The following is a 17402-nucleotide window of genomic DNA, read 5'->3' as shown; positions in this document are numbered from 1 at the left end:
CTATTAATGCATATGGGCACTTCCGCAGTCACACGACTTTCAGAGGCAAAATAAACTTTAAATGTTAAATAAATCAAAAACAATTACATTTTTTACAATTCTCCCTTAATAGAGCGGTCACTCACGCGACTACAAATATACATGACTTAAGACACCATTGCTAATAATGGGAAAACTCTGCGAATTGTGTGAATATTTTTAACTTTTAATATTCTTTACATAAATAAGAGATATCAAGCATTATTACTGCCCTTTCAAAATTTCAAAATTTTGCATATCCCTTATTTGCGAACGATTTTTCTCGGTCACTTACGCGATGTAACTCACGCGTCATTTTGATTTTGCAGTTTATATTTCTGCAGTGTCTGCATTTATAGTCTTTAAATTAGTATTTATGCTAAGAACAAGAAAAAATGACAAATGAGGTCTTTCTTTGTATTTTTTGCCGTTACTTAATGCATTTAAGTACAGTTAAGGAAACAAATTCTTCGACTTTGGTTTACCTTTTTCCGGAAATGCCCATATGCCATTTAATGCATATGCACAGCATGTATTATTTTCCAAACTTTGAATAATCGTTGATTTAAAACAACTTCTGTTTGACTTACTCTAATCATCTTGCGCCCAATTTTCTCGTAATAAAACAAACAACATTTTTCTGATTTCTTTGAATTATTTTTTATGTTTATTAAAAAGCAATGATGTAAAATCACAACAACAAAATAATAATACAAATTCAACATAAAGATACTTACTCGGTTAATTCAGTCCTTCCATTATCCCATTATCACAGATATGTGTTGGTTGTTGTATAGCTCTCAATTGTATTTTCGAAATACAAAAAAATTGAACATCTCCTTGTATTTATCATCACAAGTTTCTGAGCTTGAAAAAATATTTAGAACATATATATGTACATAAATCTTCAATAGATATTTAACGCAAAGCAAAACTACGGAAGGAAATAGCCGAAAATTAACGCAAAAAACTTTTAAATAATAAAATAATAGGTAATTAATTAGAAAGTATAATAATTAATACGAAATCGTATACAACAAAACGATATACATACGTATATAGTTATTTGTTTAGTATGTAGTAATATTAAAAGACATTGGTATATCCAAAAGTATGTTTGTTAGAATCAACGCAATATAGTCTTAAGTTTGAAATGCTAATTGCGATAGGCGCCAAAAGCTGTGCGCGAGCATATTTTTTTCGTCGGCAGTTAATCACGTTGGGTATATACTAGGGTTTATGTTCATAGATAGAGATTTGTAAATAAGAATTTGTGTAAACAACAAACACAATTATAGATATATTTAAAAGTAATTGACAAATAACAAATATCTATATGCCTTCGTAAATGGAGTGGCAAATTCAATTCTATTTAGAACTCATGTAATTTTTGCATTCGACTTCTGTTGCCAAAGTCTTACCACCACTCCACCTACAAACTACAAAATCTTTGTAATTAAAAATATATAATATTGTATATCTATAGCTCTTACATATTTAACAAATCTTTAGGATATTAGTTAATACGAAATTCCAGAAAATAAAAAGGCCTATGAACACAATACTCTACTCTTGTATAAAATAAATATGTATAGATCCTGTTCATAGTATTACTAATATTCTTATTATTTTTGTATACTATAATCAACAATAAATTAAATGGCTGTACACATATTTTATTTATTCCTATTTAAATTAGGTTTTTGTAAAAAAAAAACAACACGCACACATAAATAAAAAATAAAACTATTTTAATAGTATTGGTTTCTTTTTTAATTTAATATAAATTTATATATTTTTTTAAAATACTCTTATTGAATACAATAAACTGTACAAAATATTTGAAGGAGCTTGTGTCCACTTTGAAGATAAAACAATAGTTATTGTTGGCATCCTCCTCATCCTGTTTGCTCAAGTACCTCCAAAATAGATGTCGTACGTAAAACACGTAACTCCTCACTTGATGCAAAATAAAACTATTTTTGGGTTAATTCGATTGTTGTTCTCAAAAGTTTATGTAGTAGTACTGCTGTTGCTGCTGCTGCGGCTTGTCATTAGGATTATTATGATCACATTAGAACTTCATTACATACTCTTAATTAAGTATTGTATATAAGGAAAATACATATTACATATATATTTGAGATAGTACTACCTATATAAAATAAAGAAAAGTATATGTGTAGTAAAATACATAGCAAATTAATTATAGTTATATGATATATTTATTTTTGTGTTGTTCGGCATAGTTCGTAAAGTTATGTGTTTAAACCAAAAATATATTTGATTTATATATAGCATTATTATTTCCTATTAAAAATATATACTAATTTAAACTTGTAACAAAATGTTGATAACTGAGATACATAAGTATGTGTACAACAATATGAAACTTTCGGATGTTTGGATAAAATACATGAATAATTTTAAACCCCGATATACAGTATGAAAGTTTTACCCATAACTGTATTGTTATTACCAATGTCTGATAATTTGCAATAACACTTAATGCTAGGTGGAGAATAAAAGATTAATTTGAAGCTATAAATCTATAAATTACAAAAATGTACGTATCAAAGAAAACTAAAATCAAAAAATAGAGTGGGGTCAAAAATATTAATGTTATATTTATATTTGCTTTGCTTTATATAAAATTGTTTTAAATAGGCAAGCATAGCTTTAAGAAAAATCCATTAACGAGTATACCTCATTAGGGGGATATAATTAACCCTTTCAGTGTCAACAAAAAATTTTGTCGGAATAAAAATCCAAAATTTTGTATTTAAAATTATATTTAATATCATATCATAACAAAAATGTCATTTTCATTTTAACCCTGGACATCAATAGTTACGGTACATAGGATAACCTATGTAATTTTAAATGTCGAATATATTCGACTAAAATTCCAGGGTTAATAAATGCCGCATAACTTTTTCAAAAAATAAAGATATAGTGTTGATTTTTTCAGTTTCGAATCGGCTTCTTTGTTCACTTTGTTTGCCTTAGGGAGCAGAGCAGAGCCTATGATCCCTGATATGACGACCCCTCTAACGCTGGGGTGGTAAGAGGCTATGCCATAGTTGACGTCAACCCTTCACTAAAAGCACTTTCTATGGAGCCGAATTTTAATAACCAGGTGAGTCCTCCCAGATGATGAGTAGCGGTGAAAACCCTGGCGAGGTTGAGGATCCGAACTCCATCTCCATGGCATGTTTGTAACAGGCAAAAGGAAACTAAATAGACACATGTTTCCTTTTGAGAATATGCCTAGAATCACTTTTTAAGTCGTTTTATGCATGTCCGTCCGTCTGTCAGTTTGTCCATGTTAAACAAAGTACAGGTCGCATTTATAATCCGATTTAGATGAAATTTGGTACAGCTTATTTGTTTGGCCCATCGACTAACCCTATGGAAATTGGGCAAAATCGGTTCATATTTAGATATAGCTCCCACATATATTTTTGTCCGATTTTATGTAAATTGTACACCAAAGTTCCTATATATCTTTCGATTTACACTAAATTTGGCATAGCGTACTGAATGAAGTCTAAAAAGATGTGTGTTAAGTTTCGGGAAAATCGGTTCATATTTCGATATAGCTCCTATATATATTTTTAGCCTGATTTAGTATAAATGGTGCACCAAAGTCCCTACATATCCTTCGATTTACACGAAATTTGGCATAACGTACTGAATTGAGTTTAGAATGAAGTGTGCTAAGTTTCATGAAAATCGGTTCAGACTTAGATATAGATCCCATATACATTTTCGTCCGATTTAATGAAAATGGTACACCAAAATCCCTATATATTTTTCGATTTGCACGAAATTTGGCGTAGCGTACTGAATGAAGTCTAGAGTGATTGAGTCTAGAATGATGTGTGTCAAGATCCGGGAAAATCGGTTCAGATGTCGAAATAGCTTGCAAATACATATATATTCGTCCGATTTTACATAAATGGTGCACCAAACTCCTAATATTTGTCCAAGTAACACAAAATAACGTTATTGCGTTTTGTTGAAATTGATGCAGATGCAGCACCAACGGATGACTGATTAAAATTACATTTTTAACAGTGCGGCGTACCGAATAGCGTGTATCAATTTTGCTATAAATTGTTTTCCAGAAAATTGTTCCGTGGTACACAGACGGCTCTAAATCTGCCTGAATGAAATTAAATTTATCATAGATTGCAGAAAGACATGAGTATGTTACTTCGAGGAATATTGGCATGCAATTGTAAGGATATACAGTGGTGGTCACGTAATTAAAACATTTTCTGTGATACACATTTTTTGATCAGCCCTCAAGATTCGTTGAAGTATTTAAAAAAAATGTTTAATACAGAACACTTAGATATACTGCACTTAAGAGATTAAGTGTGATTATTGCATGCAATTTTTCTATAAATAACGGCTTTTATGAAAACACATCGATATTGAAGCGCCCACGTAATTAAAAAAAAAAAACTCTTTGGTACATATATTCTACACTCCACCTGAGACTAATTCTAATTCGAATACGAATTTCTAAAAACCCAGCCTTATCACTCTAAATTTCGAAATTCTATCTTTAGCCGTTTCATCAGGGCATTGATGAATCGTTTAGTCAGCCAATCACAGTTCAAACACATGCCCAAACACCGAATGAAGGAGAGTGCCATTGAAAAGGCTAACCCCAATATTGATAATTTTTAATAGAGCGATTTTCTACCCAATGAGAATTCTATTCTAAATAACAGTCAATCTGATTAGAAACGATTACTATATGGGGTCTATATCAAAACGTTGTTCGATTTACATCCCATTTGCAATACCAAACATCCTAGAAGTACTACTTCTTCTAGGATGTTTGGATAGTGATTTCAATAGGCAATATATGGGCTGCAAGAGAACACTATAAAATTCTAGTCCACTAAAATTCCGAATTGCAATTTAATCCCGAATTTGTTGCTAATAATGCATATACGAGTATATTATATATATATATATATGATTTAGAACATTTATATAGAACTTTTGATATAGATTTTTTTTAACGAAGTTATAAAGAGGTAAAATATATAGAGCATTTAGCTTAATAATGAATTTAATTTAATATCAAATAAAGGAAAGGTGTAAAAACAAAGCTATTAGCTTAACAGAAAAAAGGGAACATACTAGTATCTAATATGGTAAACACAACAAACGAACGAACCACATTTTTAAAGCGTAAAAACGGTATGCAATACTTACCAAAATCTCGTCCCCAACACACAACAATTTTAAACGGTGTATGGATTCATACGATTTCCTTGTAAACTATTATTTTTCTGTGGTCCGCCATTATAGGATTGCTGATAGTTGCCAAATTGTTGCGTGACAGGTGGCGGTACTGCCGCTGCTGGTGATGCAGTAGCTGTCCAACCACCACCATTTGTGGCTGGTGGTGTATTGTAATTAACTGGTGCCGGCGCTGCCGGTGTACCATTCCACGCACTAGCAGTTGGCGCACTATAGCCACCTTGATTCCAGGCAGTAGGTGTCGCAGCATAGGCTCCATTCCATGTTTGTTGTGTTGCAACATTTTGTACAGGCGCCGCAGTATATGCACCATATCCCGCCGCCGCTGGTGGTTGAGGATATGCGGAATTTGGGGCCGGCGGTGCAGGTGGATAACCCCAACCAGCATAAGCTTGTGGCGGAGGATAATTATAGGGTGTTTGAGGATATGCTGCATGTGGATATGTACCAACAGCAGCTGGATCTCCTGGTGGAACGGGCGTTGCGGCATTACCATTTTGTTGTTGCTGTTGTAGTGCTAATCTTTTTGCTTGTACTTGTTTATAATTTGATTTTTTAACATCAACAAGCATATACTTGATAGTATGAGTTTTTCGCACTAAAAATAATCATTTCAAATTGAAAAATCCTACTAAATAGATGTTCTAGATTTTTTATAAGTCAATATTTTTTGGTACTTACACACAACCTTATCGACGGCATCATAATCATCAAATTCTACAAAAGCAAAGCCTCGTTTACGGCCAGTATTTTTATCTACCAGAATATTTATTGATACAACTTTGCCGAATTGCTGGAAATATTCACGCAAAGCTTCTTCGTCGTGATAGTCTTTGAGACCACCAACAAAAACTTTTCTAACCGAACCATTAGCTTCATTTTTTGCAGCTTCAGCGGTGCGTGGCAGGGCACGCTTAGTATCTATTGTTCTAGAAGAATAATGTAAATGGAGAAAGTCAATGAATTGAATATATCTGTGTAGAATAATGTGTTTGTTTCATCACTCACCTTCCATCGACAACGTGTGGTCTAGCCGCTTGTGCCTTATCTACACTTTCCGAAGATTTAAATGTAATAAATCCAAAACCTCTGGAGCGTTTTGTTACTGTATCACGCATAATAATGATATCTTCTATTTCGCCAAATTGATAGAAAAAGTTCCGAATCATATCCTCATTGGTGTTGGGCGTTAAGCCACCCAAAAACATTTTACGTAGATGATCATCGTTTTGTGTAGTGGCCGCAGCAGCAGCAGGAGGTTTGACCTGTGAAACCAAGGTTAATTATAAAATACAATATTATTATTATTGTTAATTTAATTATGATGAGTAATTAAAAGCGATACAACTTTTTTGGATTGCAACAACAATACACAAGAAATTTGAAAGTATGACGAATTGTTGACAAGAATTTCTCTTTTTAAAGAACTGTGTTTCCCCGTCAAAAAATAATTAATTAAAAGTTCTGTATAATTGAAAAAAATATCATGACTATAATTTTCTAATAGTGAATTGACAATTGTAACATTAATAATATCTATTCAATAATTCCACGAATGTGTATGACACCTGTTTTATTAGAAATCTACATCGCATACATGCTTGGGTGTGTTTGGGTAGGGTGGTATAGTAGTAGTTAGCGGTGTATCTGAATGACGAAACGTGTACACAAAACACGTCTGTATGCATGTATGTATGTTCCGATTCCTAAACAAAGCAAAAAATCTACTGAACATGCTTTCGTCATCAATTGTTTTGTTTAAATTTGTTTTTCTTTTATATACAAATACATATATCGATTATAAAATACCTCATTCTGTTCTTGATTTTCGTAAGACATAATAAGAGATTTTTTTAGAATTTATATAAATATTTAATAAACTTTTACTGCGTTCACGGTAATAAAACAAACTTAAGACGACTATATGACTGTGAGGGTACAATCAACTAATTATAATGGCACTATCATAGACCATAGGAAAAAAGGTTTCAATTACAGTGTTGTAATTAAAAGTAGGTTTTTGTGTGTTGATAAGTAGTAACTGCACACAAAAATGGCAAGATGTTTTGGCACATCTTTATGCCGGTAGATTGACCAGCTGATTATTAGATTAAGTCAGAAAATATTTTGACAGATGAAAAAAAACAAGCAACTGGATTAAACGTCAAACAATACTGCTTATCAGAGAAATGTAAACAAAAACAACGCAATATTGGCTTTTGAATATTGTTAAACTGCATTTTAACTATATTTCTCTATGTTTTTTTTATAATATTGGTTATTATTAATTAATTTCATTATATTGAGACAATACTATTTTTTTAAATCTACTAGAGCTAAATGCGTGTATACATTTTTTATTATTTTTGGTGATTCATTAGTCGATTTTTTTTGAAATATTTAAGGTATTTTTTAGATCATTTTAAACATGTATTAAATGAAGACTAATATATTTTTTTAAATTATGTTGGTGGAAATATATATTCATTGAAGTTATATCAGTAGTATAAGTGTGGATTTTTAAAAATGTCGCTAAAAATTTTTAATTTTTTAGAGGTTTTAAACTATTGATTATTTCATTTAAGGTTTAAATTGAATAATGTTTACTACGTTGAAAATATATATACATATGTATATTGTGGTTTTAGGGGTTGTATATTTACAAATGATTATTAGAATTAGTTCACCCTTTTTTTGTTAAAAAAAAAAACATTTGTTTCGGACAAAATACATTAATCAATCTAAATGATGCTGCATATTGTACTTTATTATCCGATTTTACTTTACATCACATTTAGGCAAAGGATATAATTACACGTTAAAGGTTGATAGGTAGATTTTATAACTAGTGAGGATTTAAAATACTTAATTGCAGCAAATTTGATACATGGAAAATATTCTAAAACTCTTCAAAATACCGAAATTTGGGATACACCGTTATATGAGCGGATAATAACAAATTACATCAACTTCGGTTGTCCAAATATGTTATTCTAATCAAGAAATAATAAAATCTGTAAATTTTTTTCAAAAATAATCATATGATGTTTTTTTTTAGTTTTTAATCGCATACTTTATTCACTTTTAAAGTGACAAAAGCATAAACGATCCATCCATTTTAAAATACATATTAAAGTATGGAAAAGGAAATTGTCTCAATGTTTGCTTGGACAAAACTAAAACAACTCTACTGTACAAAGCCCAGCATAGAGCAAGAATAGAGCCAATCTGACAGAAAGCTCAGGTTAATTTGAGCCAGACTCAATGAAGAAATATGTGCTCGGATGAATTAAAGTTTACTGGGAAGCAATAATGATATTTAGTTGTTTTTCTTTTTTATCGAATTCGATCTATTTACGAGAGTAATGGGTCAGATTGTTTATGCATACACATGTGTTGAAAACGTTATGGTTTCCTTCGCTGAAGAAAATATACCGCTTGTTTGTCCATTTCAGCTTGAGAATGACTACAAATATTCGCCGAAATATGCCAAACATTGGTTGCGGTAGTAAAAAATCAGGGTTTTATAATGGCCAGCAATATCATCAGGTTTTCACCATAAGAAAAAACTTTGGAGTCTGACACATAGCAAAATCATAAGAGATTCACAAAGAAATAAAAATAACCTCTTCCAAGGATCAAATTGAGCGTATTATAGATTCAATATCCCATCAAAAATAATGGTTACGCTGTCGATTACCAGCAATTTTTTTCTTATTTAAAAGAAAGAAATAAGAAGTTGCTTTAGTTTTGAACAAGCAAAATTCCAAAAGTCCATAGAATAATTTTTTGCATTTATATTTTTGTTTTTCAAAAAATGAATAAATTACCTATTTGTTTCCGAAAAAATATTCAGTTTGCAATTTAGGTTTTTTTTTTGTTTTGGCATACACTGGTGGTCAAAAGTGAAGCGACTGGGGACCCCCGTAAATTTTATATACTATATATTTAATGTTTAATTCAATTTATAGCTCTGGCATAATAAAAAAATAAACAAAAGTCTAGGTTTATAGCTCTGATATAACATCAAAAAATATATTTAAAAAATCTTCTTATAGCTTTAATAAAACCTCAAAAGTAGTAGTAGTAGTAGTTTGGAGTAGTTCAAATTCAATTATATTTTTTTAATGTACGTATGTATGTTAATTTTTTTTATATTTGTGATACAAATTATTTAGATAAAAACACAACTCATTTTTATATATAATAATTTTCCATTCCATTCCTACTGGAGTAGTCATAATCCAATTAATCAAATTTTTTAATCATAATCTATAATAATCAAAAACTTTTTGTTTTGTAATTTAATCGGTATAATATTCTTTAGTAGTTCAATATCCCTCCCTTTTACATTTAAGCCGCTTAATAAGATAAATTTTATATTTAATTGTGAAATGTAGCTTACAGCCTTAAGGTCGAAAGACTGGGCACTATGAAATATATAAATAAATAAAAAATAAAATAAAAAATATGGCATTTTTCACAATAACTGCAATAGATTTTCGAAAAGGGCAATTTATCCATACATTTTGAGATATGGGCCTCTTAACTTTCGCTGAGAATCTTGTATTTGTTCTTCCACTGGAATAGTTATATAGACACTATAGGGTGTCAGATGCAGATATGTAATACAGTCGAATCCGCTTAATTGCAAATCGTTTAATTAAAAACTTCGGTTGCACGGTTTAAATAAAAAATCGGTTAATTGACACCATAATTAACCCCAAAAGGATATGTTTCTTTGAAAACGCCTTCGCTGAATTAAAGAATTTAAACATATTCCTGCCAGAAAATACGATTTAATTAATTCAGCGCATTGATCCGGGGATCATTTGATCTTTTCAACTATTTCTGCACTTGGAATGTGGATTTTCTGTTTAAAAAATTCCCAAACGAAAAAAAGAATTGGTCTGGGAGCCGAATAGAGTTTGATTTATTTCTGGTATTTATAAATATTTATGCCAGAAAATACGATGTCATTAATTCAGGGAAAAGAGCAGACGATCTTTTCAATTATTTCTGCACTTGGATATATATATATATATATTGGGCGAATGGGTTAACATGGATGCAGATGTTTCAAAAATGTGGATTTATTCCTTGTATTTTAATAGATAATCCTCAAACCCCTACTATATTTTCCATAAAAACTTTCCCGGACTTAGGAGTTTAATAAATATAGCATTAAAATAAATTTTTCGTAGTAAATAATCATTTAGTTTGAGGAATAAACATATGTACATAGATGCAATGTAGCTTGCTTGAAATAGTATATACATACATATCTCTCTATGCATTCTGATTGAAGGGTAGTTTCTTCCGAAAAAATGCGTCCTTATTACATAGAATACATACGAAGTGTATGTATGTAGCGTGGCTGTACACAATATGTTGACATATGGCGTATAACCATTTGTAGGAAACTTCTACCTGACACCCTTTCCGTTCCTTTTGGGATTTCTTTCATCGATTTGTTTCTAAAATAATAATAACTTTGTGATGGAATAAATATTACCTGATCTTTGTCTTCAGTTTCGTACGAATCATTGAGTATTTCTTTCTTTATCATATTTGTTTTAGCTCAAAATTGTAATTTTTTGTATTAGAATAGAATTTTTTGTTTAAGAAAATAGGAACTTTTTTGTTGTTGTTTTTGGGAATGTCTTTCAAAATTTCGACAATATGGTTTCTGGAGATTGAAAACGAAATTCGACAGAGTTTTAAAAATCGCTTAAGTGCTAATGCTATTTTTGTAGGTTATACGAGCGTACAGTAGTAGCTGGCGGCAAAACCTTCATTTAAATAAGAAAATATATGTATCAATTTATTTTCGTTTCTTATTATATTTAACTAACATGTATAAAATTACATTACTTAAAATTAAAATTAGTTGTAATTATAATTCTAAATTTATCCCTTGTTGTAGCCCATGACAATATTACACAAAGTCTCTTGAAGACACTATTATTTTATGCATTATAATTATATATTATATTTGTAATATATATAACCTTAGCATATATATATATATATATATATATACAAATATTAAATATTAATTAAACAAATTTATTTTTTGTATGTCCCAAAATATACGTTTTAGCAGCTGTGCGCCAACCCCTACGCCGCACATGTGTTTAGTGAACCATCGAATACCGAGTAACCAAATGTATAAACTTGGCAGCACTTATGCACTATTTCCGCTTCTGTACATCAGCTCTTTGGGTGTAGATATTTTTCATCTGAATCATTTATAGTTAAAAGGTTGAACGGGAAACATCTGAAGGTTACGCGTTCTCTATCGCAAAAAAAGAAATATATTATTTTTAAAGTGTGTTTTAAATTTGTAATCTAAAAAAAGCCGGAAAATAAAAATGACTAACCAAAACGGAAATCAACAAAATGGCGACAACAACGATGTAAGTATTTTGTATTAAAAAATACATAATTCTATTTTTTTCGTATGCCAATTCATCCAAATTCATTCGTCCAGAATGTTCGTGTACTGCCATAGAAAGCAATACAAAATCCGCCATTTTGTATTTTCATTTCTGCCGATTATACATTGATGTAATAATGAATGCTGCAATATTAATTTTGTTTTCATTTTTATTTTATTAGGAACAAATCACCGAGCCCGAGCAATTCCGTAAATTGTTCATTGGCGGTTTGGATTATCGCACCACCGATGAAGGTCTGAAGTCTCATTTCGAGAAATGGGGTCGCGTTGTCGATGTTGTTGTAATGAAAGATCCCCGCACCAAGAAATCACGTGGTTTCGGCTTCATCACCTATTCCAAATCCTCAATGGTTGATGATGCCCAAAATGCCCGTCCACACAAAATTGATGGACGCGTCGTTGAACCCAAACGCGCTGTGCCACGTCAGGACATTGATAATCCCAATGCCGGTGCCACTGTTAAGAAAGTGTTTGTTGGCGGTCTTAAAGACGAACACGATGAACAGTGTTTGCGTGACTATTTCAATAAATATGGAAACATTGTTGAAATCAATGTTGTTATGGACAAGGAAACCGGCAAGAAACGTGGTTTCGCTTTTGTTGAATACGATGACTACGATCCCGTTGACAAGATTGTGTGTAAGTAGAAATGAGTAACTTTTTTATTAATTTCTGGGGGAAAATCGATTTTCTATGTACAGTCCCAGCTCCGCATATGTATTTTTAATGACATTATGCGGCGTTTCATTGGCTGTTAGAACAAAACGTAGATTATATCTTGGTTAGGTTAGTTCCAAAAAAACAAATATTAATCTGATGAAAAGGTCTGCGTTACAATTTAAATTATAAATATCAAATGATGATGTGGGAACAAAGAAAATCTAATACCGAAAAAACTGAATATGAGAAAGTAAAGAACAAATCATGGCAAATCAGACTAGCTTCCATATAATTATGCCATGAGATAAAATCTAGCACCCACCCTTATTCGAAAATTTTGGGATAAGGGATTTTCTATAAATTTTTTTTATTTATTTTTTTGTTATTTAATTTTTATTCTTTGAAGAGGAAATTCAAATTTCGCATATTTTTTTTATTTTATTTTAATAATGTTGAATGTATTTATGTTATTTTAATTATGAGATTTCTTTTTCAAATATCTGACTAATTCTTTCTTAATTTCTTTCTTTTTATATTACAGTGCAAAAATCTCATACCATTAAAAACAAAACTTTGGATGTGAAAAAGGCATTGCCAAAGAATGATATGTCCGGTCCACAAGGTGGCGGTAACATGGGACGCGGCGGTAATATGGGCCGTGGTGGTAATATGGGTCGCGGTGGCAATATGGGCCGTGGCGGTAACATGGGACGCGGTGGTAATATGGGTAATCAAAATGGTATGGGAGGCGGCGGCGGCTGGGGTGGTAATGGTGGAAATTGGGGTGGAAACTTCAATAACGGTGGTGGTTTCAATAACGGCCCCGGTGGTAATGGCGGCGGTTGGGGTGGAAACAATATGGGACCTTGGGATAATAACGGCGGCGGTGGTTGGAACAACGGTGGTGGCAACTTTGGTGGCCCAAACAATGGCGGCAACAGCGGTAATTGGGGTAACGATGATTTCGGTGGCGGTTACCAACAAAGTTATGGCGGTGGTCCACAACGTGGTGGAAACTTTGGCAACAATCGCATGCAACCATATGGTGGCGGCAAGAGCAATTTCGGAAGTAATATGGGTAAGTTTTGAGTTTATGTTTTCAAATAGTTATTTATATTTTACAATATGTATAGCGCAACACAGTTCCCTGACCCAATTGTCGAATGTATTTCCTATTTGAACAATTCCATTTCAAAAACTGTGAGAATAAATATTACAGCGTCGGCTTTTGCTATGTTATGCGAATTATTTAACTGTATTCGTTATAACACGCAGCCTCGCTACAATTTTATATAACTCCTATACACAGATGAGAGTGACAGAATCTAAACTAAATCACAATATATATTTTAATTTAAAATCAAACTTCATATGGAATTGTTTGGCTTTTCTGAAGCACTATTTTTTGCTGCACATATGCAGATTTATGGTTCAACAACTAAATCACATCATCACAGTTCCCTGACCCAATTGTCAAATGTATTTACCTATTTGAGCAATTCCATTTAAAAACTGTGATAGTAAAAGTTACTGCGTCGGCTTTTGCTATGTTCTGTGAATTTATATACTTGTATTCATTTGTAACACGCAGCCTCGCAACAACTGCATTTCGGATACTACAATATATCGTTAGCTAAAATGCAAAAAGGCGTAACTAACAAAAACATAATTGTGTAGGGGAAGCAAAAAACGGTTTTGAATGAAAACTATAAACAAACATGTCATGTGAAATGAAAAAGTGTGCCCGGCAGTGTGATATTGCATATGACGAATAATAGACTATAATTTTTTTAACAAATTAGTTATTTAGTTTAATGGCAGTTATAACAATTAAGTAAAAACCTGAATTTTTTTGTTAGTTACGCCTTTTTGCATTTATCAAATAAACCCACTTGTAGTTACGTCTTTTTGTTTTTTGTTAATAGAAGCTCCTGTTTTGACCGCAGACGTGTAAAACTTTGTCAACACATGTATTTTATTGACATTCACAATATTCATTCAAAAAGTCAATTTTCAATTTTTTGTTAGTTACGCCTTTTTGCATTTTAGCTGACGATATATATATATATATATATCATTTCAATTTTTGGGGTGAAAGAAACCACCCCTCCCCCTTCAAACCCTCTCATTGTTTACCCTGTGTAACAGCTACACAGTCCCAGCTCCGGGTAAAGTTTTCAATAATTATATCCGGCGTTTCATGACTGTAATATAAACTCTACTAGTAGGCATCTATTATATCAGTGTTAATTTATACCAATTGTTATAAATTGATGAAAATGTATTTGCCACAAAATATATTTGGAATAATTATAGAATGTTAAATACATACAGAGATTTAAATCAAATGTTATAGTGTACTAACTGTTATTTATAATTTCTATTTATTGTAGGAAACCAAGGCAATTTTGGCAACAATCCCGGTGGTTTCAATAACGGTCCCATGGGGGGTGTAGGCGGTGGAAATGTCGGCGGCAATAATAGAAGATATTAAACAAGTAAGTACCTTAACAAAATTATCAAAAAACTAAACTTTTTTTCTTAAAAAAAAAAAAAAAAAAAAAAAAAAAAACAGATTTTAATACAATCTTAGAGAAATCCATACTGTATGTAGCTCTAGGGTGCAAAATATGCTAGCTTTTACATTTTATTATTTTCAAAATCAATTTTTTGTTTGTTTTCTCTAGACATTTCTTCTTTTATTTGGTTTTGAATAGATGATTTCTAACAATATTATAGCTATACTTGAAAACCAAAATCGAATGATCAATGATTAATATTTTTATTCTAACATTATTTTATAGGTGTTTTAAAAATTTCCAGGTCCAATAACAGTGTATAAAAATCCATTCAGAATGCAAAACCAAAACAGTTACAGAGTTTTACGACAGAGAGTTACATAAATACAAAACAGAAAATAGTGTAAGGATCATTCTTAACAATTGTACACGCCCCCTCCTCCTCCTAAAAAACAGCCATCACAATAATATTATATACTTGAACAGAAGAGGAAGAAGAGATGAGTTTTCTAAGCCCATAGAAAAGAGGATGAGAAAGAAAGGTGAAGAAGGAGGAGGGATTATTTGAAAAAAGTAACAGATACAGAGTTGTATAGTGTGTATGTGTGTGGACAAAGCTCAGAAGAAGATGAAGATGATGAATGAGGAGGAGAAGAAGTTAACAGCAGCGCAGAAATCTCAGTAAACACATCCTATCTACTACTAATCAGAGCAGACTGTTATGGAGAACTTGATATTTGTTCTATATATGATGACAGAGAGGAGGAAGGAATCAAAAACCCCTCCTTCCATAAAAGAATTAGCTAATAGTGTGTAGTGTAAGGAAGCAGAACATAAAAAGTTTGTTACCACATAAAAAACTATTTCTTTGAGAACAACCAGAGATACAAATATGCAGATAATATAGTATGTGTAGATCTAATTACTAATTATATCTGTGTATATGTGCAGCAGAGTAGTAGTGTATTTATAAGTCATTCATCATTTTAAACTACTGTATGTGTTGTTGTTTATTTTGTCCTCGCAAGGAACTTTGTCCTCCAGTATATACTACCGAAATTAACACAAAACAATTAAGGATTTTTATTACATTATAAAAAGAAAATAGATAAGATTTCCTACCCCCGCCCTCATTTTTTGAGAAAGTTTGTCAACCAACAACCCCCAGCAAACATTTTTAGAGTATTCGCACGTGTATGTGCTTCATAACAATGTCATAACAAATGAAAAAACAAAAATACAAATTTGGGACAAATTCTATGTGTCCCAGTAGTAGATTTTAAGCTATCTCATAAACAAACAAGTATAGCCCTTAAGTTTTTATTTTTTAGAAAAATACCCATTTTGTGGCAATTCTTAATTTAAATTTATATAATTACGCACTATAGAAATAGAACAATAATAATCTTTTGATGAAGGATGATGAGATAATATCAGAGAAGATAACCAACCAATTTTCCGATACATTCACAATTCTGTGTATTAGTGAAGTTCACTTAGTAGATGATTTATGATTATATATGTGTGTTAGTAATTTGACGAAGAAATTCTAATGTAAACAACAATTAAACATTGTTGTGTCTTTCTTTTTTATTGATTGAAATGCTATACATTTTAATACTATGTGTAAGACTTCTTAATACTACAAGATTGACTTCAGATTCTTTTAGCCACAATTATACTTTTAAAAGAAAAGAAAAAAGAGAACAAATATATGTACATATTTATTTACATTATGAAAAAAATGTAAGAAAACATAATTAGATTATAATGAGTGTTTGATTTTTTTCTTTTTGAAACCTTTGTTGTGTTGAAGAGGAGGATTTATTCTTTTTTTTAGATCAGATGAGAGAGATGTTGAAATCTCCTTTAAAACATTATTTCTTTTCGAAAACAAACAAATTTTAATTTTGCCTTTGCTTATTAATATTATTTTTGTGTTCCAAGAATATGGGATATGGAATTGAAAAAGACATTCCACTTGGTTTGGTGGTGTTGTTATGGTATGCTGTGTGTGTTCTTCTATAGACTACAACGGATGAGGAGAATGCAAAACTCACATCATCATCTCTCTGTCTGGGTAAGTAAATAATTTTTTTTTGTAAATTTTATTCAGGCATATAACCAGAGGAAGAAATGGATGGAATTGAAACAGATGTGTTCGACAAATTTATTTCATTGACAAAATTGGTTTTGTCAACTTTGTGAATGTTTTATTTAATTTAATGAATTTTTTTTTTATTATTTTTCTTATACAATTAAAAAATAACAAATACAATACAATAAAAAATATAAAAATACCGAATTTTTAAATCTTTTCATTTTCGAAATTGAATAGAGGTGTGTGAGTAAGTATGCACGTACAATTTTTAGAGTTTAACAATTGGATTTCAATCTTTAAAAATTTACGAAAAAAAGTAAAAATTCAAGAATAAAAGTATATTGGCTAGAGATGCCAT

The 17402-nt window shown here is 31.1% G+C and overlaps 2 protein-coding genes across 2 annotated transcripts; one reads left to right on the top strand and one right to left on the bottom strand.

The window, feature by feature from the left end:
- Positions 1–5285: 5285 nt before the first annotated feature.
- Positions 5286–10873, bottom strand: LOC133324844 (ribonucleoprotein RB97D-like). The gene is made up of 4 exons (XM_061533675.1): positions 10820–10873; positions 6313–6569; positions 5986–6233; positions 5286–5902 (listed from the first exon to the last, which is right to left on the bottom strand). The coding sequence occupies exons 1-4, from the start codon at positions 10871–10873 to the stop codon at positions 5286–5288; spliced, it is 1176 nt and encodes a 391-aa protein (XP_061389659.1).
- Positions 10874–11654: 781 nt separating this feature from the next.
- LOC133324843 (heterogeneous nuclear ribonucleoprotein 87F-like) lies at positions 11655–13513 on the top strand. The gene is made up of 3 exons (XM_061533673.1): positions 11655–11723; positions 11926–12403; positions 12966–13513. Exons 1-3 carry the CDS (start codon positions 11679–11681, stop codon positions 13511–13513), a joined length of 1071 nt encoding a protein of 356 aa, XP_061389657.1. The 5' UTR covers positions 11655–11678.
- Positions 13514–17402: the final 3889 nt, after the last annotated feature.

Source organism: Musca vetustissima, unplaced genomic scaffold (assembly GCF_032173495.1).
Source record: "Musca vetustissima isolate MV318-11 ecotype Yass unplaced genomic scaffold, APGP_CSIRO_Mvet_v1 utg28841, whole genome shotgun sequence".
Classification (NCBI taxonomy): Eukaryota; Metazoa; Arthropoda; class Insecta; order Diptera; family Muscidae; genus Musca; species Musca vetustissima.
Note: the sequence above shows the minus strand (reverse complement) of the source record. Positions and strands in the feature narration are given on the sequence as shown.

Bases quoted from the DNA above. Each gene is read 5' to 3' on its own strand.
- LOC133324844 (XM_061533675.1), bottom strand. From the start codon at position 10,873: ATGATAAAGAAAGAAATACTCAATGATTCGTACGAAACTGAAGACAAA. The intron at 6,234-6,312 runs GTGAGTGATGAA...TTATTCTTCTAG, and splicing joins CCACACGTTGTCGATGGAAG to AACAATAGATACTAAGCGTG. The intron at 5,903-5,985 runs GTAAGTACCAAA...GATTATTTTTAG, and splicing joins TGCCGTCGATAAGGTTGTGT to TGCGAAAAACTCATACTATC.
- LOC133324843 (XM_061533673.1), top strand. From the start codon at position 11,679: ATGACTAACCAAAACGGAAATCAACAAAATGGCGACAACAACGAT. The intron at 11,724-11,925 runs GTAAGTATTTTG...TTATTTTATTAG, and splicing joins AAAATGGCGACAACAACGAT to GAACAAATCACCGAGCCCGA. The intron at 12,404-12,965 runs GTAAGTAGAAAT...TTTATATTACAG, and splicing joins TCCCGTTGACAAGATTGTGT to TGCAAAAATCTCATACCATT.